Source organism: Siphateles boraxobius, unplaced genomic scaffold, assembly GCF_051911475.1.
Source record: "Siphateles boraxobius isolate OS27281-9 unplaced genomic scaffold, OSU_SipBor_1 22, whole genome shotgun sequence".
Classification (NCBI taxonomy): Eukaryota; Metazoa; Chordata; class Actinopteri; order Cypriniformes; family Leuciscidae; genus Siphateles; species Siphateles boraxobius.
The window spans coordinates 1,207,612-1,227,201 of NW_027508833.1; the positions used below are offsets into that span (position 1 = coordinate 1,207,612).

General features: G+C 34.4%; 1 protein-coding gene across 3 annotated transcripts in view; it reads right to left on the reverse strand.

Moving 5' to 3' along the window:
* The window catches only part of plcb4a (phospholipase C, beta 4a), a 62,404-nt gene that overhangs the window by 20,389 nt on the left and 22,425 nt on the right, over positions 1-19,590 (reverse strand). For all 3 annotated transcript variants that reach the window (XR_013206568.1, XM_077238293.1, XM_077238292.1), the window contains exons 19-27: positions 16,273-16,417; positions 12,900-12,984; positions 10,904-11,028; positions 8,539-8,590; positions 6,529-6,631; positions 5,563-5,727; positions 3,240-3,444; positions 3,072-3,160; positions 493-622 (exon numbers count right to left, since the gene is read on the reverse strand). Coding sequence is in view for 2 of the 3 variants with exons in the window: in XM_077238293.1 (XP_077094408.1) it covers positions 493-622; positions 3,072-3,160; positions 3,240-3,444; positions 5,563-5,727; positions 6,529-6,631; positions 8,539-8,590; positions 10,904-11,028; positions 12,900-12,984; positions 16,273-16,417 (1,099 nt within the window). In the remaining variant the exon portion in view is untranslated. The remainder of the gene's footprint in view (positions 1-492; positions 623-3,071; positions 3,161-3,239; positions 3,445-5,562; positions 5,728-6,528; positions 6,632-8,538; positions 8,591-10,903; positions 11,029-12,899; positions 12,985-16,272; positions 16,418-19,590) is intronic.

The window sequence follows — 19,590 nt, forward strand, 5'->3', positions numbered from 1 at the left end:
ATTGATCCTGTTTCACTTAGGAATATGTTCAATTATTGAAGTAAAATCAGTTATTAATGCCATTGTATGATGATTACACAAAAGCTAAAATTAAAAAACAAATTGTGAAAATCTTTTTTGAACAATGACAGGATGTGTATTTTCCATTATGCATATATAATTGTAGCTTGTATTCTTCATTTACAAATTGCTTTGAATTAAAGTGTTTGCTAAATTACTAAATGTAAATGTATTTTAAGTATTCATCTGTATTTATACACATATGGCACATACAATATCTGAATACAATTACATTAGATTCATTTTTATAAAAAATATTTATATACATTTAATATATAAAAATGATTAGTTCAAAACTGATCAAATTATCTGATGTGCTGTCCACATTGATTTTATATCTCTATACTCTTACGGACTGATGTGTGTATTTTGATTTCTCCTACACAGAGCCACTGCCCATGCAGATCTCTACACTGTTTATTTTATAGTTACCCTCTTTTGAACAGGTGACCATATTTTGTCCCAGTTTCCCTGAGTCCTTCTGCGGTGTCATCGTGGCCGAATTCACTCTCCGTTTCTTATTCCCCATCCAGCGGTCATTCGGCACATCAGCAATATCTGACTGAATAAACACCCAGAATTCATTAAACAACATCATTCTCCTTCACAGCATCTCCATGAATGGGAAATAAATTACTGGCTTCTGCATTATCTGAAGTAAGAGTTATAATATTTTAATAATTTTGTCGAAACAATTGTGTATGTAAAATTAAAGCAGAACTAAGTAACTTTATTACCTTAACCAAACAGCTTTGGAGTCATTGTAATGTTTATATTACTGATTTCGTGTTGAATGGTGGTCGTCTCGCACCCCCTGGTGCCTGTGAGCCGCAAAACCACCCTTGCAACTTTGGGCCGGCGGGCCGCCGGCCTCCGTGTTAGGAAGTATCGTGTGATATCAGGTCTCGCGAGGTAACGAATTGCTTTACAGCACTGCACGCGTACACGCCCCCATCCAGGATACGACTAGCTATAAGAACAACTATCGTCCCATGGCAAAGCTGGCATATAAGAAGCAGAAAGCTAGAAAAGCATTGTCGGAGGAACAGAGAAAGAGGAAACGGCAGACTGACCGAGCGAGGAGTCAGACACGAGTAAACATCGGACTTGCGTTTTCAGAATGGCGAAAAAAATTAAGAAAGCGCTGTCGGAAGAGTCTAGAAAAAGGTAACGAGAATCTGACAGCGCGAGGAACCGGACAAGAGTCCTACTCGATCAGGCTTTCACTGTTAAAGTTGATTCCTGCGATTATCATGAGAACAGTTGTCAATATCTCACATAATTATCAGGACATAAATAAGCCTACACGTTGTAAATAGTGTAAATGAGCGCAATTTGCAAACTATTATGATAAATTGCAATAATCATGTCTAACAACATCATAACGGACATTGTTACGAAATCAGGGCTGTCAAGTGTCACGCATTGAGCGTGACAGTCACTCATTTCGGTCTTTTGTCCCGCTCTCCCGCCACACATTGTATTTCTCACGCTGAAAAACTATTTGTAATATATTTAATATGCCAAAACTCTGTCCGCGCCGCTCTCACTGTGGAACCGGCAGGAATCAAGCGTGTCTCCTCTGGTGTTGTTCGTCGAGCTACACAATAGCCAATCAGAAAATAGCACTATTGTATCTGGGTAAGATTTAACGCAACAACCAATGAAAAAAATGTATCTGTCGGCTGGATGTCACTCTTGCCTGTCTTCAAAACTTGAGAGCCCTGCGAAATAATGCAACGTACATGATACACTTTACTGGTGTCATCTGGCATTTAGGCTCAGGTTAGCCTAACGTGGTAGGCTACTTTATTATTATGAAGTGCAGAGGCTGTGAGTGCAGATACGCTCTGCGTGAGTGGTGTTTACGACAGTAACGTTAAATACAAGTACTCTACAGCGACTCTAGGGATCGCTGTTTGACAAAAACAGAAATCCTGCATAGTGCTACTTTAAAGCTGCAGTCTGTAGTTTTTCCTCTTCGTCACCACCTCTGTTTGAAATCTGCAATTGCAGTTATACACATGTCCAGTTATTATCAACTTTACGTGGGTTGTGCCTCGGCACGGCACAGCGCGGATGAACACAATGTTTTGAGGAGAATGTGCAGCTGTCAGTCGCCGCCGGTGTGGATCCTGGCATTCGCAATCACAGATTATACTTTTTGGAAGTATGACCAACATAAGAGTTTTCACTGGAAAATGTAATCTGAACAAGTAAGTAACATCTACTTTTGTTCTGAGCAACTAAAGGGAAAAAGCATTGCTGTAAATCACGCTGATTAAATCTAACGATCGCTTATCATATCACGTCAAACCATGCAAATTATACTTTCTTCTCAAAAACATCAGCGTTGCGTGACTACATTTAATGCCCTCCCGATATTATCCTTGTTTCCGCATGGGCCGGTTACAGTCTCTCTTTTTCTGTTTTGCATTTTACAGCGGGTGAGTCTCCAGTTGTCACCGGTGATTGTCGTTTGAACCGTTCTGGATCCGCCATCAAACTGATAAGTTTAATTATATCAAGTGCTGTGAGAAAAGGCTCTAAATCTCCACCTCCAACGTCCTCACTCATAGTCTACTAGCCGAGACTCTTCTTTATGTGTTCAGATGTGACGTAATGACACAAACACATGCTCGAATTTCCCACGGAAATCCACCAGTACCGCTGGAATTAAAAACATTATTACAAGCATTTTAGAAAAGAGCTACGGCAAGCTGAGAGTTTTGAACACTGGCTGGTTATGTACTTGCTCAAAAGTTCATTTTGGATAATTTTTAACCCAAAAAAGTTACAGAATTCAGCTTTAAGTAGTCGACATGTGTGTCAAATAAACTCACAAGTGAGAAAAACCAGAAGCTACCAGGAAAATCTTTGTGCCACAGAAACACATTAATACTGAAAGTTTAGCGGTCGATTGGTACAGTTCAGCGAGTACATGAAGAGCTGAATAAAGTACATGGAGACTTCTCAAGGTTAATGTGTGCATTAATGATACAGATGCTCACCGTCTCAATGCCCATGGCTCTCATTTGGTCCGTTCTTTTCTCACAGACGGATAAGAACTTTTTGGGATCAGACAGGGCATCTACAATAGCTGAAACGAAAAGATCTGGCAGCGTAAAGACTTGTGATGAAACACACTGAACTTGCTTTCATCATGTCAGTGTCCTAACCTCCGAAGCCGTCAGGCACGTATGTTTTGAGGATAATGTTGCAGAAGACGGTGGCCAGAGACAGGGGTTTGTTGTACTCATTTCTCAGGGAGATGTGTCTATAGCCAGACTGCAGTCCATCCAGCGGGAGAATCCGCTGTCCGATCAGTTTACTGTTGTCATCGTACACGGCCACCCGGAGCACAGCCAGATCGGGGAGGATCACCTGTGGGATCGAGGTCGTTATTTACTCTGCTTGTGTTTCTGACTTAGAGGAAGGGGTTTCAAAAGCAAAATAAGAGAGATGGTGACCTAGAATATTAAATAATAAAGCTTAGAAGCTGAGTGAGTATTTGATGACAGAATTAACAGTTGTGGGTCAAAAATCCCTTTAATACCCATTTAAAACCCATTCATCTCATAGCATTATTAATGCAATTACAACTGCAGTGTAAATGAATCAAAAATATTTATTTTTAAAGCTTCTTTTTGTAATGTCTATTTGACGCTTTTCTCGTTTAACACAATAATGTCATTATATTATCTTTTGGAGGACCACATTTGATAGCGATTCATTTGTGATTGATTTGATTAATTAATCGGTAGGCTAAGCTTTTGCTCAATTTTCATTATTTTTTTATTTCAATTTCTTCTAACTTGCAACTCAACATTTAGCTGTGTGCTTTTTATATTTAGGTCGGCTTTATTCATTATTTATCCACCTATATATTTTTTCAAGGGAACACAGAATATAACATAAAATATTTCAATCTTAAATCACATTCAGATTCAAAAACTCTGCATCTGATGCAGAACATTTTTTGTTATGCATGTCGTAACTAAATATGATGCGCCTGTTTTTTGTGATATTTTTATTGAAATTTGTTACAAAGTAGCGTGCATAATTATGCATATAATACAATAAATAGCACTTTACTATATACAATTGCCAAAACCCTTGTTTTTTTAATACAGACAAATAAATAAAATAAACAAATACGGCTACTTCTATTACAACTAATAATAATAAATTATACTAAATAAACAAGTTTTAATAATCACACAAGTGTGAAGGCCTGTTTTGCTAAATCTATACAAAATCAGAAGGGCTTCAAAAGAGTTTGTGCTTTATGGACAGTGTTGGGGGTAACTTATTACAAGTAACTTGAGTTACGTAATCAGATTACTTTTTCAAGTAACTAGTAAAGTAACGCATTACTTTTTCAATTTACAACAAAATATCTGAGTTACTTTTTCAAATAAGTAACGCTAGTTACTTTTTCACATTTATTGACTGACAGCTCTCCTGTCCCCATGTTGAGAGAAATAAAGTGAGGTGTTGTGTGCATTTGCATTGAACATGCATTTACTCATCTCACTTGCACAAAAACATTCAGTATTCCTCAAAATGAATAAAAACAGTCAAATGCAATCTCAGAATTTTGTGCAAAAGTTTTATAATTAACTATGTTAAATTACACAAATATACTTTATGTATTTAATCTCACTTTATTAACCAATGTCTTTGCTGCTGACCTACAATGATCTAATTCAACCATACTAATAAGCAAAAATGACTTTAGATTAGGTTTAGAAATAAGAGTGTTGAACTTCCTTCTCCTGTATCCTATTGTTATTTAATCAAGAACAGCACCAGCTGAAAGGTTTGTTTGAGCGGCGCCCTCTACTGTACAGTAGTAAATATGCATTTCCTTCAGCCTTAGGCTTATTCATTTAACTTTTGATGTGAAAGGGCCTTAACAATTGGCAAAAATAGATTGTTTTAGCTGTTATTAAAAAACAAACAAACAAGCCCATGCAGGTGAGAAAAAGTAACGCAAAAGTAATGTAACGCATTACTTTCCATAAAAAGTAACTAAGTAACGTACTTAGTTACTTTTTTGGGGAGTAACGCAATATTGTAATGCATTACTTTTAAAAGTAACTTTCCCCAACACTGTTTATGGATCACCCCTAATGGCTCTGTTCTTCATATAAAACTACTGTATTGCTTTAGTAGACTTACAAGTCCTTTGTGGGAGCTTGTGGTCACTATGAACTGTGGTTTGTGTTAAGATGCTTCAAAAACTCTCCTGTTGCGTTTCATCAAAGAACAGTGTGTATAATTACACTGCAGCGTTCAGATCTCTACTTCATTGAGCTCATGTAGATATAATGAAAGTTCACTATACAATTCCACGTCTTATACGTTCTGGATAATGATGGGAAGTCATTATGTCATTGATATTCTGAGCTCAGTGAGAATGAGCACCTCGGCTCTTTAGGGTAAGAAGATCGTAACGTGACATAATCGAGACAAAGACGTCAGTGGCATAAAGGTTACCTTTCTGAAGACAAATGACTCTCCGTTGTACACCGGATTCAGCCCGTTGTTCATCACCATCCTGGTGCGAAACTCTTTACGGATGGTGTCCGTGGGGAGCCCGTACATGTCCACCTCCACGTACGTGCCGATCTTCTTATCGGACAAAAACTGTCCAGAAATAACCTGAGACACAAACCCTCCACTCACTAACAACAGCTGTCATGTACAGTGAATGATTAACAGTACACTTATTACAGTCACATTTTACATAATTAACAGTGTAACACTGTAGCACTAACAAACCTTAGCACTCAATATGTCTGTCATTAAACCATAAGTGTTATTATTCAGGAAATATGTCAAAGTTTAGCTAACTAAAAGAGAACAGGGTTTCTGGTTTTAAATTTCTAGACTTTTTCACCAATCAGTGTCCATGATTTTTTTTTTTTCATGACCTTTCCAATTCCATGGTTACCAGATAAAGATTTTTAAAAACAATAAATAAAAACAAATCATTAATTTTTTTTTTTTTAAATACCTTTCAACGAATTTAGATAAATAAAAATGTATTTAGACAAATTCACTAATGAATCATTTAGTCTGTCTAACAACTGATATATTGAAAAGAGCCGATTTAGATGTGAATGAATGAATAAATAAATGTTCAGACAAAATGCTTAATAAACCATTTAGTCTAAGTGATTCATTGGAAAGAACTGATTTTAAAAAATATATTTAAATTAATAAATGTAAATAAATAGATTTAAATAAAATAACATTCAGACAAATTGCCTAATGGATCATTTAGTCTGTCTAACTGATTCACTGAAAAAGAATGACTCAAAATTCACAATTCACTCACAAGGAAGCGTGTGTTCACTAAAGACATTCCTGTGGTTTTTCCGAGCCTGATTGCAGATTTCCCAGGACCGCAGGAAGCCTGTAAAAGGGGTGTTAGTTAAAGCGGACTGAAAGGACACACACCTGGACACTGCATGTGGCGGCGATCACCCCGTCCACCGGCGTCTCTGAGAACGGGTCGAACATGCGATCGGGCCGGCGCATGAAATCAGGCTTCAGAAGAAACCTGAGAGTTCAGTACAAGAGCTACTGTATCATCAGCACTCACCTTAAAGCAATCATCCATTTAATGAATGTCCCATATTTAATCTACACCGCTAAACACAATGCTAATGAATATTGCGCTGCTTTGCCATGATTAATGTGTTGATTAATATGTTTGGAGTTTCACACTGTCGTGCGCGACTCACAGCGTGGATCAGCAAATTAACACTGACAACTGATGTGGCTTTAACCCCTTAAGTGTCACCCCCGCTTTTGATAATGGACATTAAAATGCACTATACAATCTTGAATGGTTGTAATTCAAGAATGCTTTGGAATATAGACCAAAGTTTGGTCTTGTTTTAAAGAAAACAATCAGCAGATTATTACTTAAGTGAAAGCAAAAAATTAAAGTATGAAAAAGTTATGGAAGTTTACATTTACAGTAAATCAAATATACTTTATTAATATTTTTTAATATAAAATAAATATTTTACAAAATAATTTTTACTATAAAATTACTATAACATGAAAGCTATATATCTAACCAAGTTGTGTTCCAAATTTGAAGTTAATATCACAAAAATTGAAGTTCCCATGAGATTTTGTTTAGGCGTAGTACCAAAAATAGCCACCGGGTGCCATTGAATTCCATTGAATTTAATTGTATGCATTCTGCCATAACAAATTAATAAATTTCTATCCAAATATCACTTTTGTCACTAAAAATGGAACCTTGAGACTCAGACCTTTCTGACAATATTTGTTTTGTCAAGATTAGAAAATGTTTTGATAAAAAATTATGAAAGATGATGCCCAAAAGGGGAGGAGCCAAATACAAAAATACCGTTTCTATGGTAACGCAACATCCAATTTCAAAACGGTTTTCACAGGATGAATTCTTAGTTCGTAAGCTTTCAAATGATACCTAATTTATGATAACTACTAAAATATGTGATGTAATAATAATAAAAAAATTTAAAAAATATATATTATATATATTATACTTTTTAGAGGACTTTTTACTTTACTTTTTCTAATATTATATTTCATCTTTTTTTATTGACAAATACTAAATTATGTTTTATTATGAACTTTTAGCATTAAAAAGCAAAGTTTCAATCATTAAAAGTGTGTGCGTCGACTTTTCGTGACAAAGGTCAGAAACTCCTGTTATGACGTAGATTTTTTGAGGCGCACTCTTGTCATAAAATCATATATTATTGTTCCTACATAAGTTGTAATAAAAACAGCGCTAAAATATCTATTTAGGAGTCTTAGACCTTTCCAACGATATATAGTTTTTCATGTTTAAATTAGGATTTAATAGTAATATTTTGAAGCAAAGTTAGGCGTCCCGCTAGAAAAACTAAACACCATCTCCTCAGACCAGTTCTGCACTGTTGTATGACGGACAAATATCAATTTTCATGTGGCCAAGTCAGTTATGTGATGTAAGTTGCTTTTGTGCATTTAAGATGTTTCGCATGTGGAATACGTTTCTGACGGTCACGTGTTGATGTTTACACGATTTTAGTTGCAATAAATGTGTTTTGAAGTTCTAACGCATGCATATCAATGAAACTTTTGATAGAAGATCTTTTAGACTTTATGGAGCGTTGTATATTTTCCTCTGGAAGTGAAACTCATAATGATGCTTTGTCTAGTGATAAATGTGTCAGAGTAACTGGTTTATTTGTGAGCACATGATGGTTCATTACTGCAATAGCTGTCAAGAATAATGAATAGCGCAGACGTCAAATGTATCCTACGTTTAATTTGATGTTAAACTTTTTCCCAGCACAGACACTCTAAAGCTTCAAACTAGATTAACAGCAAGTACAAGGCATCATTGTCAGGCAAAACCCCTCTAATTGAGTTATTCAGTGTAATTAGTTCAGTTTTACTCAGTCGATGATTTAAACTCACCCACATGAGCCGTTATATTCAAATTTCCCTTGGTTGAGCTGCATCGCCAAATCTACAGAAAACAACAAACAAACTGAATATTAATACAGTTTTAAGCTTTCTAAGCGATCCGGGTCTTTTTGACCCCTAATGATGTTTGCTAAAATTATTAATAAAAAAATTATAAACAAATTATAATAATAATAAAAACCAAATAAAATAAAAAATGTACCTAATATATTACCATGCATGTATTAACCATTTTAATAGTATTTCTACATTTTATGTTTTACTTAAAAAAAAAAACAGAAATAAGTATTATTAGTACTAAATGTCTGACATTTAATTTGATAATAAATAAAATAATTAAATGAAGTACTGTAATAAATAAAAATAAACTAACTAATAAAAATAATAATAGCACCCCCCCCCCCCCCAAAAAAAATGAACCTAATATATTACCATGCATTTTTTTTATACTTCATTATTATTATTTTTCTAAATGTCATATTTTACACCAAATTCAAAAGACAGAAATAAGTATTATCGGTATTATTAACAAGCATTATAATACATATCAATGCTAATAAACAAATTAGTTAAATGCATTGGTGTAATAAATAAAAATAAATTCACTAAAAATTACCAAAATTGTAAAAAGAAAATTCACTAATAACAACAACAAAACAAAATAAAAAAGGAAACTAATATATTATTATGCATTTTTGTATTTTTTGTTACTTTTTTAATATTTCACTCAAATCAATAAGTGATAAGCCAGAAATAAGTATGATCAGTATTAAATGTAATTAAAATGGCGCACTTGGAAGGGCCGAGAGGTATTATTGTCACTGAAAAGCTCGTTTGTTTGAGTGAATGTGGAACTGGAATTAAAGCAGAACTGACATCATGACTGACACATCAAACCCAGCAACAGAACACACACGAGCAAACAAGAGTTTCAGGAGCGCACACACACACACACACACACACACACACACACACACACACACACACACACACACACACACACACACACACACACACACACACACACGTGTGCTCAGATCTTCAATATTTCAGCACACTCAATAAACAGCACAATATCTCATCACATACAAATATAGCTTTTCATTTTTACTCCAAAATTCTGTGATTTTTACATCGTCTCGTTGTGAGAACGATCGCATTCGACTGAACAATTTAAACTTTTGGAGTCAGTAAAAAAAAAAAAGAAACTATTATTATTTTTTTATTCAGCCAAGATGCATTAAATTGATCAAAGTGACAGTAAAGACATTTATAATGATTCTATTTTAAATAAATGCTGTTCTTTTAGAGCTTTCTATTCATTAAACAACCCTAAAAAATTTTTTAATGATTTCCACACAAATATCAATCAGCACAACTGTTTTCATCACTGATAATAATCATAAATGTTTCTTGAGCAGCAAATCATCATATTATAGTGATTTCTGAAGGATCATGTGACACTGAAGACTGGAGTAATGATGCTGAAAATTCAGCTTTGATCACAGGAATAAATTACAGTTTACTATATATTCACATAGAAAACAGCTGTTATAAAGTGTAATAATATTACACAATATTTATTGTGTGTGTGTGTGTGCGTGTGTGTGTATGAATGAGTGTGTGACTGTCTGTCTGAGTGTGTCTGTCTCTCGGTGTGTGTGTGTGTGTGTGTGTGTGTGTGTGTGTGTCTCTCTCTCTCTCTCTCTGTGTGTGTGTGTGTCTCTCTCTGTGTGTGTGTGTCTCTCTCTCTCTTTCTCTCTCTCTCTGTGTGTGTGTGTGTCTCTCTCTCTGTGTGTGTGTGTGTGTGTGTGTCTCTCTCTCTGTGTGTGTGTGTCTCTCTCTCTCTCTGTGTGTGTCTCTGTCTCTCTCTCACTGTGGTGTGTGTGTGTGTCTCTCTCTCTGTCTCTCTCTCTCTCTGTGTGTGTCTCTCTCTCTCTGTCTCTCTCTCTCTGTGTGTGTGTGTGTCTCTCTGTCTGTCTCTCTCTCTCTCTCTCTCTCTCTCTCTCTCTCTCTCTCTCTGTGTTTGTGTGTGTCTCTCTCTGTCTGTCTCTCTCTCTCTCTCTCTCTCTGTGTTTGTGTGTGTGTGTGTCTCTCTCTGTCTGTCTCTCTCTCTCTCTCTCTCTCTCTGTGTTTGTGTGTGTGTGTGTCTCTCTCTGTCTGTGTCTGTCTCTCTCTCTCTCTCTCTCTCTCTCTCTCTCTCTGTGTGTGTGTGTGTGTGTGTGTGTGTGTGTGTGTGTGTGTGTGTGTGTGTGTGTGTGTGTGTGTGTGTGTGTGTGTGTGTGTGTGTGTGTGTGTGTGTGTGTGTGTGTGTGTGTGTGTGTGTGTGTGTGTGTGTGTGTGTGGTCTGCAGTACCTGGGGTCTGGAAGTTCAGAGACACCATCTGGCAGCCTGCGTTCCAGAAGATCTGTGGCATGTAATTACTGGAGTCCACTCGTCCTCCTTTAGGGTAGATGCGACTCATCTGACGCTTGTTGTAGCTGCGCATCTCATTCAAGGAAACTCACACGGAAAGGTTTCTGGGATTTTTGGGTCTTAGAAGACCCACACTTTAAACTTCATCCTTGAAGGCATCCTCACACTGTAGGTCTGCTGTTTCACAGTACAAACGCTCTTTGAAAGTCACTCTTTTGGATGAGAACAGAGATATGAGGGATCTCTCATTATAAACCTCTAGACCCTCAGTCAGGCTTTTCTTCTCAAGTGTTTCAGAAGCTTTCCTTTTAGTTTCAAGGACCCAACACACACACACACACACACACACGTCACACTGTCTGACTTCATACATCTGCTAAAAATCACCGAAACACCAGCTGATTAAAAGACATTGAGAGCCATTTCTTCACCAACCTCTTTTCTTCATCATTTCGAACGATGATAAAGATCCTGTAGTGTTTGAGAACAGATCTTACTTGATTTATTCTTGTGTTCTCTAATAATCAAGAGAGATTCAGTGTGACTTAAATGTCCAAGTAAAGTTTTTGCCACTTATTAACAAAATACTATAAAAAAGAGCCCAAATCTAAAGGTGAATAAAAGGCATTAAAACATTAGGGTTCAGAATTACAATTTTAATATTTAATTTGCTAACAGCTAAAATATTTAAATGTAATAAAATACATTTAATAAATAAAAATGAATTCACTAATAAAAAAAAGGAACAATAAACGTATAAAAAAATAAAATAAAAAAATATGATATTTTATAGATATTATTTAATTTGTTAATAAATAAACAAAACTATGATATTACCTCAATATTTTATTCACCTCTAAACTCTAAAATCTAGAGGTGAATAAAAGGAATTCAAACTTTAGGGTTCAGTATTAAACTAAAATAATTAAATGTAATAAAATAAATGTAATAAATAAAAATGAATTTAATAATAAAATGAAATGATAAAAAAGTAATAAAATAAATATAAATGAAAATAAATTCAGAATTAAAAAAGTAAAATATATATATAATGAAATAAAAATAAAATAAAAAGATAAACTATGATATTTTATTTTAATCACGATTTAAATTGCTAATATTTAATACAATAATACAAAATAAACAAATCTATATTACCTCTATATAAATTCAAAATAAAAGAAAAACTATATTTTATTTTAATGATATGATTTAATTTGATAATAAATGACACATAGATGTAATACATTTAATCAACAAAATTCAAGAAACTATGATATTTATCCCCCTCTAAAATCTATACAATTTTAAAAAACTAATATTTAATCAGCTAACAACTAAAATAATTTAATAATGTAATAAAATAATAAAATAAATGTAAAAAATACAAAAATTCACTTATGAAAACTGATATTGCCATGTATTTTTTTATATTTTATTTGAAAATCAAATCTAAAATCTAGAATAAAAGGCATTAAAACTGTACTTGCAAAAAATAAACAAAAAAATACTACAAACTGTTTCCAACCATCCATCTTATTTGTTGCACTCACACGCCCCCTGGGAACAGAGAAGTAAACTACAACGTCAACTGCAAAAACCTCATGAAACAAAACAAAATATTACAAAAGTTAAAGGTGCACCATGTAATATTTTAAATTTAATGTAATAGTGTAAAATTTTTTAACATGTAAAGACATGAATAATACCTAATAACTGTTTTTAAAATGAAACACCTGTTTTATTGTACATGGTGCGGCCGGTCACAGTCAGCTAAATACTCACTTTAACTCTTATATGAGACGCTTTAATGCAGAATACATTATTGATAAGTGCATATAAGCAGATAAAGTGTCTGTTTTTTTGCACCTTTAAACAAGACCCATAAGATGGACAAGAGCATGAGACATGGCTTAGCATGCAAAAGAAAGGATACTTCACGAATTCGATGGCGTTTGTCCTTAAATATCCCAAACCGACAGACTCGTTGAAGGAAGACATGTTGTGATGAATATTGTTTTCTGTGGACATACAGAGAAGATGTGGAGGTGATCTGACAGTCCTGAAACAGACGACCTGTGTGACAGAAACACTCTTGTAGAAAGAATATTATCCTCAACTAAACGTATTTAAAACATTCATTTAACATGAAATTTTAGAACACTATTTGAAATCAAGATGAAATAAAATATAGCAATATTCAGATGAAAAACTTTAAACAAAAAATAGAAATGTTGCCTGAAATACTTTTGTTGAAGCACTAAAAATTACTAACTGGAATTGAATAAAACCTAAAACTGAACAAAATCTAAAACTGAAACAATCTAAATGATAATGACAGGAGCACATAACATAATAAAAAAATAAATAATTCAAATGAAAAATAAAATTTAAAAAAAATCGCAAATAAAAAAAATGAAAATTAACATTTAATAATAAAAAATGTATTCACATATATATAAAAAAAGAAACCATGATATTTTATGATTTAATTTGCTAATAAATGAACAACTTATATTTCCTATATATTTTATTTACCTCTAAAATCTAGAGGTGTAAAAAAAAAACATTAAATCTTTAGGGGTTAGTATTACATTTCTAATATTTAATTTTCTAACAACTGAAATAATTAAATGTAATAAAATGAATTCACTAATAAAAAAATAAATGATGAAAATGTAATAAAATAAATGTAAATGAAAACAAATTTACAAATAAAAAAAGTAAAGAATGAAATGAAAAAAATAAACTGATATTTTCATTACATGATTTAACTTGCTACTAAATATGTAATAATTAAAAATAAAATGTGCAAACAAAATAAACAAAACTATGCTATTAGCTCTATAAATTCACAAATAAAAAATAAAGAGAAACTACATTTCATTTTAATGATATGATTCAATTTGTTATTAAATAAAACAGGTTAAATTTAATAAATGTGTAATAATTGTAATAATAATAATAATATGTAATAATTCACAAATAAAATAAACATATCTACGATGTTACCTCTATATTTTATTCATATATAAATTATAATACTACATAAATTATACTAAAATAAAACTTGTGTAGAATGTTTCAGGCCAAACTATCAATATATTTCCATCTACCTATTTTTATGCAAATCTTGGAATATTGTATTTTAAAAAGTGCTTAATTGAAAAGCCAAGATGTGTATCAATAAAAAAAAAAAGTGTATAAAAAAGCTTAATTGAGGTGGATAATTGTTTTTTTATCTGATAAGAAGTCATGTGCATAAACTAGGATGGAAACACGTTTACTGAATAAATCAGGTGACTTTGCCTCAGCAGAGGCTGTGATTGGATAACTGGACAAACCAGCGGACCAATGGCATCGCAGGATCTCAAATGTTGGTTTGTTGGCTCTGAAACGCCTGAGTCAAAGTGTGTGATCAGAATGATTTGGTTTAATTCCGTCCAGAAGCGTCTCACACGAGTGTGTTCCCGAACACCAGCAACCCAACGCAAGAGAACATGACAGCGTTTATTGAGTTTCGTCTGACGCCCGGAGAACTAACATGAACAATGTAATCTATTGTTATTTCATGTTAGACTCATTTATGATGGAGGGAAAAAGTAAAAACGTACATTTTTATTACAGATATTTTGTGCCAATTTCCCAGGAAGTGATGATTTAGTTTGAACAGATGAGATGGAAATGTGCTTTATTCACAAATGTTTTATGCGTTATTCCAGTTAAAGGTGCATTGTGTAATATTTCTGAGGATCTATTGACAGAAATGCAATATAAGATCCATAACTATGTTTTCAGTGGTGTATAAAGACCTTGCATAATGAACCGTTATGTTTTTATTACCTTAGAATGAGCAGTTTCTATCTACACACACCGCGGGTTCTTGATCATTGAAATGCGCAGACATGTTTCTACGGTGGCCCTAAACGGACAAACGCGTTTCGTTACTATGTTGCTCTTTGTGCAAGGAAGCAATCTTAGTTCAGCGAATAAAACACTGACACGATGATAAACAAGCAACAATAATATTCGCAATAACATTTAGTTTTACTGAATAATTAAGTAAACATCATTTCTTAATTAATCCTTGTAAAGAAACAAACCTCATTGCTGAACTGGCTACTCTCTGCTGTCTCATGGTGCGTTCACACCGGACGCGAATAGAGGGTCTAGCGAGTGATTTCAATGTTAAGTCAATGCAAAGAAGCGTTACGCGCTTAAAAAATTCCTGCGGCGCGAATGAGGTGTAGAGCGCGGCGCGGTAGATGCTAATTAATTATTTCGTGCTTTTTGTGCATTCACGCGTTTGACGCGAATTCGCGTCTGCCGCCCAAGTTGAAAAATCTGAACTTCTGCGTCAAATTCGCGCCGTGTTAACCAATCAGGAGCCAGCTTGCTGCTGTCACGTGGTGAAGTAAATATTTTACCACATAAAAACTTGATTTTAATATATGAGACATTTATTTTGTATGCTATTTATTCCATATCTAATCTAGATTATATGAAACATTATTATTATTCTAATGTAAAGAGAACCAACATACTTTAGTGCAAGAACATAGTTCGTGTCTGTGTTGCATGAGGGAAAAAAACACAGGACAGTTTAATCACTTTTGTAGTAGCATAGGCTGGCTCCATTTATCATCAAAACAAAAATAAATGACAGATTAGGTGGGTGAGGGCGAGGATGATCCTCGCTCCGATGCGGGACAGCAGGTCATTGAACTGGGCGCGGGACAGGCGGAAGTACCGCTGAAAGCGGCCGTCATCCAGGCGCAGCTCCTGGAGCAAATGGTGAAACTCGCCGAACTGGGTTCGCCTCCGAAGGGTCTGGTGGACCCAAATACGGCGATGATGATCCCTACGCCACTGTTCTGCTCTCCAGAGCAAATACAGAGCGGTGACTCTCTCGATAAATGAGCCATCAACAACAGACATCTTGTAAAAAGATGGCCGCCAACGGCGTTCGAAACTTTTGAAACTTTTGCCTCTGACGCGCGAGACGCGCGTAAATTTCGCTTCAAACTTTTGTTTTTACGCGCGACAGTTTCACTCTTGTTCGGCGAATTAACACAAAGTGGTCAAGCGTCAAACTAGACGCGGTAGACGCGAATTTGACACGCTATTCGCGTCCGGTGTGAACGCACAGTCAGACGATGACATATTTTCCTATTGGCCACCGTAACTTTTGTTGGTTGCAATTCGTAACCTCACCACTAGATGCCGCTAAAAATCACACACTGCACCTTTAAATTCACAACTTTGGATGGAAATATGGTTGATGTCTTTTTAGTGTAAAATCTACTTGCCCTCGGCTTCATCAAAGCCGATGAACTTCACGGCCTGAGCGTAGTTGACTATACTGGACAGATACGGGTGGATGTTAGTCGTGGCCGCCACATACGTGTACGACTGAATCAACGCCAGTTCATCGGCCACATTCGTCTCGCCCGCCTGCAAAACACAAACACCAGTCAATGCATGACAACAATACAAATAAGAAGAACAAGTGTGTGTGTGTCCGTCCAGGCAAATCTCAGCAGCTCAGAAGAGTTTGTTCAAATCTGGAATTTTAAAGTTCTACACACTTATTTTCTTTCTTTATGTATGTAGATGAGAGTGTGTCTGCGAGATTCCCATCATCAGAAGTAAAAAAGACAGTAATGGGTAAATCTGGCAGAAATATAAACGCCTCTCCAGCCCATTATCATGATAAGAGGCTTGACGTGAGTTGTGTGTTAGTTCTGAACTCTGCGTCACATTCAGAAAACAAAGACTGTCTTCATTTCCGGTTCTGATCACATGATCTTTGAAGAAGAGAAGAACTGCCAGAAGCTTCGATGAAGAGTTCATTAGACTTTTAAAAATGTATTTAAACCATATAGAAATAATAACTTCTTTAAAAGCAATAGTTCACTCACACATTTGACTATTTCTTCTGTGGAAAAGAAAGATGTTTAACAGGATTTTTCTTCACAAAGATTTCAGTTTTCATTTGTGTTTAGTTTAACTTGAAGTACTAAAAATAAAAATTACTAAAAACAATATAGATATATATAAAAAAATATTAAAACAAACTAAAATTAAAATGAAAACAAACTCAATATTAACAAAACACTTATTAATATTGAATATCCATGATAAAAATTGAAAATCCATTTGTTTTAATATTAGTTTTGTAAATTTGTTGTGCTTTTTTGTCATTTTTATTACTATTCTTTATATTTCAATTTGGCATTAATGATTTTTTTTGGTTTTATTTTAAGTAATTTTACTTAAACTTATTTTATTTTAGTTTTACTAAAGTAACATAAAATAAAATAAAAGTTAATAAAAACAATATAGACATTTAAAAACAATTGACAAAAACACACAATATTACTAAAACAAACTCAAATTAAAATAAAATGGGAAAATATGCCATAATAGTTTATTAATATTGAATGTTTTTATATATAACAAAGGTGCTACAATAACACTGATAAAAAGCATAATAAAAGGAAAGAAGTAGATACTTTTATTATGCATTTGAGTCACTATGAACTATTGTTGTATGCAGGGTTTGAAATTAACAGCCGCCAAATGCGGGTAAAACTCAACTGTGGCGGGTAACGTGTAAAATCACTAGACAATTTGGTGTGTTACTTATTATGTTTACTCATTTTTCTGAGTAAGTTTGTGTAAGCCAAATCGGTGCAGATTTAGAAAGCTGTGACGCCTCTCGCGGTTCAAACAAACAGGGACAAACGTAAATCATTGTGTTGTGCGTCAGGTCAAGTGTTATTCTTTCACCGTAAAGCGATGCGTACGGCTCTGCCGGAAGCTAGTTATTTTAGTCGATAACGTTTTAAATAAGGATATTTTTCTTACACGAACGCATGGCTGCACTTCAGAAGGCCTTTATTAACCCCCGCAGAGTCGTGTGGAGCACTTTAATCATGGATGGATGCACTTCCAAAAATATATACCAATGACTCCCATTCTAAAACTTGGAAGAGCCGGGACATTTTTTAATACAACTCTGATTGTATTCGTCTGAAAGAAGAATGGCATATACACCTAGGATGGCTTCAGGGTGAGTAGATCATGGGCTAATTTTCATTTTTGGGTGAACTATCCCTTTAAATACAGCGTATTGTGCAGAATCTGCTCATATCTGGCTTACTTGAACACACTCGTCACTACACAACAAATAACGGCGCGCTTGATCACTTGCATTGAAGCAATAGCAAAGATTAAAAAGCGTTTGGTTAACAGAAAATACATTCTTTTCCAACATCCTACATGTTCTTTGTACTGTATGGATCTGTCCTCCTAAAACACAATTTTAGTGAAAAGGAGGAGATGCTGGATGACAGGATTTTATTTGAATAAGAAATGAATGTATGAAATCCAAATTTTATTATATATATATCCTACATTTTATGATGTTCTTTGTACTGTGTTGATCTGTCCTATATATTTTTATAGGACAGATATAATATATTTTTTGCTGAAAAGGAGGATGATGAAGATGAAGGGAGGAGATGCTGGATGACAGGATTTAGTTTGAATAAGAAATGAAAAATTCTAATAAATATATATATATATATATATATATATACACAAGGGTGTAACTTTGGTTTGAGAAGTGGGGGGGACACAAAGTGGGGGAAAATATTTTCGATTTGAATCCCATTTCCTGCATTTACAGACATTTAGGGACAATGGTGATGCAAAATCCAGGAAATCATTTGATTATAATGATAAATTCTGCCAAAAATAATAGTAGGCTATCTGTGTATAAGAAAAAGATGTCTTACTTTATTGTTTAATAGGGGCCGATCGCCAAGACTTAAGAGAATAATTTTATAAAGTAAAAAATGTTAGCTATTAATGTTTTGTGTGTAGGCCTAAATAAAATTTAAATAATGTGAGACTCAATTTCCACTGTAATGTAGAAACAACATAAAGACAGAATAATGTCTCGAAATTAGGCTTCAAAAAATAGTGAAAAAAGTGAACTTAAAACAAACCTCACATAAACCCATAATAGAGTCATATTATGTTGACTTTCTGTCTAACAGCTGTGCCAGTTGTCTAACATGTATGAAATATACAGACATTTCAGAAAGTTTATAAAACGGCATACATTATAAATTAAATATTAATTTAAATAAATTAATTTAAAATATTTTATTTTATTAATCCGTTCTTTAGTCAAGAGCAGTTAGTAATTTTCTCTTTTCCTTTTAGCTAACACAGTCTGAAGTTATTAAGCAGCAGTGTAGCTCGCCTCAGTCAACGTAAGGCTAACATCAACAGGTGTAACGTTAGACAGAAAATATGATTATCCTGACCTGAGCAAATTTACTGAATCAACCAATTCACATCTCCTTTCTTTCTTTTCATCCAGGATGACATTAAAGTCACCTGTTGTTGTTTCTGGCGTTGCGCCGCAACCGCTAACGTTATTCCTGCTCATTAGAACTTTCAGTGAGCTATTTTTAGAGTGCACGCGAAGTTCCTGGACGTGGACTCGCGCGTCGACACTGGCTCGGTCCTGCTCCTCCGTTACGATGACGGCGTGCGGTTTAAAATCATAACAAACGAATTTGAAAGTGGGGGGGACACAAACGGGATTTTGA